Source organism: Gopherus flavomarginatus, chromosome 5 (genome assembly GCF_025201925.1).
Source record: "Gopherus flavomarginatus isolate rGopFla2 chromosome 5, rGopFla2.mat.asm, whole genome shotgun sequence".
NCBI lineage: Eukaryota > Metazoa > Chordata > Testudines > Testudinidae > Gopherus > Gopherus flavomarginatus.
This window is the reverse complement of record NC_066621.1, coordinates 13,398,427-13,405,394: the sequence shown is the minus strand read 5'-3', so window position 1 is coordinate 13,405,394 and position 6,968 is coordinate 13,398,427. Positions and strand designations below refer to the sequence as shown.

General features: G+C 42.3%; 1 protein-coding gene across 17 annotated transcripts in view; it reads left to right on the top strand.

Moving 5' to 3' along the window:
• The window catches only part of PFKFB2 (6-phosphofructo-2-kinase/fructose-2,6-biphosphatase 2), a 334,000-nt gene that overhangs the window by 291,399 nt on the left and 35,633 nt on the right, over positions 1 to 6,968 (top strand). For 15 of the 17 annotated variants that reach the window (XR_007774534.1, XR_007774531.1, XR_007774529.1 and 12 more), the window contains 3 exons: positions 1,114 to 1,246; positions 4,624 to 4,749; positions 6,188 to 6,284. The exons of 1 other annotated variant lie outside the window; for it this stretch is intronic. Coding sequence is in view for 6 of the 16 variants with exons in the window: in XM_050954045.1 (XP_050810002.1) it covers positions 1,153 to 1,246; positions 4,624 to 4,749; positions 6,188 to 6,284 (317 nt within the window). In the remaining 10 variants the exon portion in view is untranslated. Of the gene's footprint in view, positions 1 to 143; positions 463 to 1,113; positions 1,247 to 4,623; positions 4,750 to 6,187; positions 6,285 to 6,968 lie in introns of those variants that run through there. One more of the 17 variants, XR_007774530.1, reaches the window with a different exon arrangement.

The window sequence follows — 6,968 nt, the reverse complement described above, 5'->3', positions numbered from 1 at the left end:
CCTTCGCAGTTCAGTGGAAAATAATTGAGCGTTCTGAGCTCATTTACATGCCATTTATCTATGGACGTATTTGCATCTCAGTTGCACCCTTTGCCAATGGGCGCGTTTACGCCCCGTTTGCATGTCTAGGCCTATTCTAATTGTTCCCGTTCATTTGCCCAGTTTGGTCCCGCTCCTCTGGTTCTACGGGTCTCCTGCCTGCACGGCTGCGTCTTCGTCACGTGGGCGCCATATTAGCATACTATTTGCATCTCGTTCCCGTCCCGCCAGTCTCAGCTGGTGCCACCCGGGCAGCGGGCAGCGGGTGAGCGGGTTCCGCGCCGGCTGATTTGCTGCTGCAGTGCGGGGTCGGCAGAGTGGGCCGGTTCAGCCAAGTCCTGGCTGCTGCGAGAGGCTCCTGGGTGGTGTCTGCTCGCAGCGCTTGACAGGTGCAGCAGCCGCCCGGCTGCCCACCCCTTCCCGGTACGTCTCAGCGCGGAACCCGGTCCCGGGCTCGTGCTGAAGGCTTGGGGGTTCTGCGCCTCAGTTCCCCAGCGGTGTGTCGGGTGGGCGGAGGCGCTCTGCAGGTCGGCACCCGATGGATGGCAGAAATCTTGGAGCGAGGCTTGGGAGTGCCTGGCTGAGAGACCTGCCCAGTCCCCTGCTCAGAGGATGCTGTCAAACCAGCTGGGATTCTTTCCCAGCCTTGGCATCTCGGGGACTGCCCCCCTAAAACAGTGCCTAGCAGCTGCATAATGACTTTGGGAGGTTGGGGAAGGCTGTTCCTTTATATTTTTAGTGACGTACAGGGAAGGGGCAAAAGTAGGTACTCTCCCCCTTAATCCTTCTGTTTCTTGGCTGAGATGTTTCATTAATGTCCCAGGTGAGGGAGGTATTTTTTTCCTCCTCTGCTTCATTTTTCTGTGCTTTGCCTTATCTTGTGCCAGCTACATTTGTTACCACCTACGTATGTTGCGACCTGCTGTTGACCTTGTACTGTGGCTCTGAGACTGTTCTGTGATTTCCTTTCCCTCCCACCCAGAACAGCACAGATAAGTTGCTATGCATCTTATTTTATTCTGCCTACTGGATTTCACAAGGATTTGTTTCATGGTTCTTCTTTTCTTTTCCAAGAGCCTAAAGGTCCAACACTGACCAGGTGTGCGATTAGCAATGTCGGGACATACAGCATTAGTCTCAGAGCAGAACAACAACAGCAACCAGGAAAACAAAACTTCAAATATGCGAGTCTCAGAAAAAAAGTGCTGTAAGTATTTGTGACAGTCTTGGGAAAATAGATGTTGTGTCTTGTAATGAATTTCTCTTTGATTGACTACTTCTTTTTATAAACAGGTAAGTCAGTTGTACTTTATTCTTTCTAGCTCAGTGCAGTAGTACACAAATACAATTTAATCCTTAGTACAATTCTATAGACTTCAGTGGCATTACACCAGGAATGAATTTACGCCTATCTAGAATCCTGAAATGAGCTCCACATGAGTGCAGGATCAGGATCTTTTTAATAAAATCATCCTAGCATGTACAACTTTTGTTCTTAAGTCTTTAACATAAACATCTTGAATTATTTTACTTTTTCTGACTCGATAGCTGAATTATGTCCCCCATGCAATCCTTAGTACAACAGTGGTAGTGCTGGTTTCCCCCATGTCACCTCCCCAAAGTGCTTCAGCTCTGATCTGGAGGGTTGTTCCTTTTGTACGTCTCAATCACTTCTTGACCTCTCTGTTGAGGCTGCCAACAAGGGGAACAATTGTGATGTGTTTTTATGATGTCCGCTTGGAACTGAGATCGCCAGAAATAATTTCATGTAGGCTCCTAAAGTAGTACTCGAGTTTATAGCTGTTTAGAATTCTTGTTTGTATCACTTCTAATTATATTTGTTACATGTTTTGCTCTTCTGGACAAATGTTTACCTTTCAAGTTAATAATGTTTTGCAATTTAGCTGTTTAAAAAGGAACTCTATTTTAATGTAGATTAGAGTTTTAATGTAATCTCTGTTCCTGAAAGCCACCCACATGTACTAGGCAATAAGTAGCACAACTGTACTGAACAATGGTTTAAAATAGCCCATCATGAAATGTTGTTTCATATTTCTGTCTAATGTGCTTCATCAGGCAATGATCTGGGCATGTTACATCTGTGAAAGAATCATAGAATCATAGAAGATTAGGGTTGGAAGAGACCTCAGGTGGTCATCTAGTCCAGTCTCCTGCTCAAAGCAGGACCAACACCAACTAAATCATCCCAGCCAGGGCTTTGTCAAGCCAGGCCTTAAAAACCCCTAAGGATGGAGATTCCACCACCTCCTTAGGTAACCCATTCCAGTGCTTCACCACCCTCCTAGTGAAATAGTGTTTCCTAATATCCAACCTAGACCTCCCTCACAGCAACTTGAGACCATTGCTTCTTGTTCTGTCACCTGCCACCACTGAGAACAGCCGAACTCCATCTTCTTTGGAACCCCACTTCAGGTAGTTGAAGGCTGCTATCAAATCCCCTGTCACTCTTCTCTTCTGCAGCCTAAATAACCCTAGTTCCCTCAGCCTCTCCTCATAAGTCATGTGTCCCAGCCCCTAATAATTTTTATTGCCCTCCGCTGGACTCTCCAGTTTGTCCACATCCCTTCTGTGGTGGGGGACCAAAACTGGATGCAATACTCCAGGTGTGGCCTCACTAGTGCCAAATAGAGGGGAATAATCACTTCCCTTGATCTGCTGGCAATGCTCCTACTAATACAGCCCAATATGCCGTTGTCCTTCTTGGCAACAAGGGCACACTGCTGATTCATATCCAGCTTCTCGTCCACTGTAATCCCCAGGTCCTTTTCTGCAGAACTGCTGCTTATCCAGTCTGTCCCCAGCCTGTAACGGTGAATGGGTTTCTTCCTTCCTAAATGCAGGACTCTGCACTTGTCCTTGTTGAACCTTGCCAGATTTCTTGTGGCCCAGTCCTCCAATTTGTCTAGGTCACTCTGCACCCTATCCCTACCCATTTTCCCGATATGTTGAGCGGATGCCAAACCTAATGTCTACCAATCTCTATTGAAGTCTTTTAACCTAGCTCTTACAATCTTCTGTTGACATAGGCCAGGAACAGATTTCAGCAAAGAATCCCAAAGGTATTTGCTCAGTAGGAAGGATGCACACACACAATACTATGATTAGGGCTGCATGATCGCCGGAGGTCTGTTTTGATTTTTACTGCTTTCCAAGTATCTCTCCCCCATTGAATAGCTTTATTAGGGATTACTTTTTCTCCATATGTACTAGTTTCCCTTATGTAGATTACACTCATTTTGTTATTTCCTGTTTATATATCTAACCATTCTGGATCTCATAACACAGTGTGTTTACAGATTTTTCAAAACCTCTCAATCTAGGTCACTCTGGGAATTAAAAATTAACATCTTGTTTGCCTCTTCCTCCAGATTTTTTATAAAACTATTTAAAGCGACATCATCAGTTTAAAAGTTATGCTTGGGTTTAACAATGTTTTACCTACAATTGTTGCAAATAATCCTTAAAATGACTATGACTGGAAGAGACTGTGGGGAAAAATATTTATTTTTTTCCCATTTGTTTACTTTGTGCATTTGATAGCACTTGGTACAGATGGCTTCTCCAAAGTCAGTTTACCTATTGTTTGTGTGGGGTTTTGTGCACTGCAACATGTGAGAGAACAGTTCTAATAATAGACAAGTATGGCTATAAAACTATAAAAAAAATTGGCATGGTGGTTTGGGGGTACGTGTAGTGCACAGATATACCTTTAACAAAATCTTTGCAACTGATTAGATTTACAGCTGACAAAGCCCTGTCAGTATTCCAGTTAGATTTGCATTTTATCTTGTGTGGCGAAACCATCTCAACTGGCCATATAAACATTTTGTCCATTCCATGTTCCATTCAGTTTATATTCACTTGCTTTGATCAGTTTAATTATGGCAACACATACTCCCATAGCCCTGTCTATAATCAGTGTCTTTCATATACAGTAGTTTTATAAAACTCAGTTTTACTTAATTAGTGGATTAGTTAATCTGTTGCTTTTGGGAAATTATGTAACTTTTTTTTTTTTTTAAAGAAACAAGAAATTTTATGCAAAACCAATAATGGTAAAAAAAAAATCCTACTTCTCAGCAACAGGCTAAACATTACTAATTTAGTTTCTCAGATCATTTATTGAGTATGTTAAGGAAGGAAATTAGATTCCTGTCTGCTGTCAGTAGAGAAATATGATCTCTTTCATTAAAGAATTTTTTCCTATGTCCTTGACAGTTACTGCTTAATAGTTAAATATATTTAACTCTGGCTGACGTATTTTGGCTGACACATTAGTCACACGTTATTATCCCTGTTCCCGGTGGCTGATCAGTCGTTAACCTGCTTCATTAGCTAACCCCCGAGAGAGACATGCTGTTGTCCAGAGATTGCTATTAATGTTTAATTGGATGGAAGAGCATGATAATGAATCACCATTGTGTTTCGTACAGTAAGTAACCTTTTGTGTGGCTGGTAGATGGGCAGAGGCAGTGAATTATGCCAGAGATGAATTTGGCTTCTGACTTGGTTTTTATTCTAAACTGTTTTAATTAGTTTAATGATTTTGCCTCCTCTTTGCAGCATGGGCTTCCTATATGACCAACTCCCCTACTTTGATTGTAATGATTGGCCTTCCTGCCCGGGGCAAGACTTATATGTCCAAGAAATTAACACGCTATCTCAACTGGATTGGTGTGCCTACGAAAGGTCTGTACGGATTTTTGTACATGGTAGCTTAAAGTGATGGATGGGTCATGGAGCTGGCAATGAGACATTTGTTTTAATCCAGCCCAGGTTTATACTCACTGAAAGTTGTCATAACTTGGTAGCTACTTTATGGGGTGCTAGCTTCAGTGTTGTCCCCGGTGAACAAGCGTCTACAGCATAAAACCTTATTGGCAGTGCCAGCAAAGAGCCCTAAGATTCAGTTATCCATAGCAACTGAATTCCACTTGAACCCTTAGAGGTGGTTTCTACAGGCAGGTTGGCAAGGGTCAGTATGTCAGGGAAGCTTAACTAGTGTTACTCAAGCCGTATGTATTGTGTGCTTAGAGAGGGAGCATCATCCCTGCGCAGAGGGCCAGCACAAAATCTGTGCATTACTTAAGTCCTCAAAGGAGGTCTTAAGTGCTTCATAGACCATTGTGCTGGCCCTCTGCACAGGGGTGAATTTCAGTCAGACAGAGGCCTTTGGTTTCCAGGGCTGCCAAATTTGGTGTCTTTTCAGCTTGGAAAAAAGGAGACTAAGGAGGGATATGATAGATGTTTATAAAATCATGAGTCATGTGGAGAAAGTGAATAAAGAAAAGTTATTTACTTGTTCCCATAATATAAGAATTAGGGGCCACCAAATGAAATTAATGGGCAGCAGGTTTAAAACAAATAAAAGGAAGTTCTTCTTCACACAGCGCACAGTCAACCTGTGGAGCTCCTTTTCTGACGAGGTTGTGAAGGCTAGGACTATAACAGTGTCTAAAAGAGAGCTAGATAAATTCATGGAGGTTAAGTCCATTAATGTCTGTTACCTAGGATGGGTAAGGAATGGTTTCCCTAGCCTCTGTTTGTCAGAGGGTGGAGATGGATGGCAGGAGAGAGATCACTTGATCATTATCTGTTAGGTTCACTCCCTGGGCACCTGACATTGGCCACTGTCGGTAGACAGGATACTGGGCTAGATGGACCTTTGGTCTGACCCAGTACAACCATTCTTATGTTCTTATGTTTTCTGAGAACTAAATTCTTCTTTAGCAAAGTGCATGAGATATTATAAAGCCCCTTCTGCTTGATTTGGGCCTCTTCTCCTTTCAGTGAGTGCATATAATCCTGCTTAATGGGCATAGGGATAACTAGGAGGATAGTTATAAAAATGTGGATTAACTTGAGGAGATCTGGGAAAAGGTACACACGGAAAATCAGGGATTCTGAAATTCTATGGTGCAGTTTGTGTTTCAGATTTCAGTCATAAGGAATTCTCGTGATGTTTGCAAAAGTTAATTTGAAGTAAAATTGCTGGAAGATTTTAGTTGGAGAGATAGCTCATAAATTACTGTAATCAAGATAAGGATGTGATTCTCCCCTTGGTTCACAGCCAGGTAACACATATTTGTGAAATGCTGCAAATCACACGTCTTTGTTTTTTGTGAAGTGTTTAATCTAGGAGTATATCGTCGTGAAGCAGTGCAGTCGTACAAGTCCTATGATTTTTTCAGGCATGATAACAAAGAAGCTATGAAGATTCGGAAGTAAGTCTGTGTCAGAGGGTGCAACCCAACTTGAATGGTAGAGGAAAAAGTTCATGTCATTCTAAAGTCTGTGCAGCTGGGTTTAGACTATGCCTCTGATTGTAGGAAGTGACATTTAATATCAATAGACAAATATGGGGTTAAATTCTGCCACCATTCTTTAGGTTGAGGAGGACTTTATTGCATCAGACCTCCCATTGATTTCAACAGAGACTACTCACAGAGTAAGGTGTTAAACTGTGTGTGTAAAGATGGCAGATTTGGGCCTGCAGTGCATGTTTTGTGGAGTGGATTAATAATTTGTTCTACCTGAGGAAATTCCAGATTATTTTACAAATTTTAAAAACTGCATTGGGGGCAGAATTGAATTTTGTGTAGACTAGTGCTCTTCAAAAATATATATTTTTTTCATTAAATCCTCATATTCCCACCTCCATTCTCCTGGTTGCTGGCACTTTGAGAAGGAGGAAAAAAAGGTAGTTGATCCTTGCCCAGTTGATGATACTGCTGTCACTATACAGGTTTTGGGGTACTAGAAACTCCAAGAACATCTTTAAATGAATACCTGGAATTATATAGGGAGAAAGTAAACTAACTCTACCCGGTAATTTAATTTTGCAGACAGTGCAGGGAGAGATTTCCAAGCATGTGAACTTGCTTGTGGCTCTTACAAAAGAGAGAGAT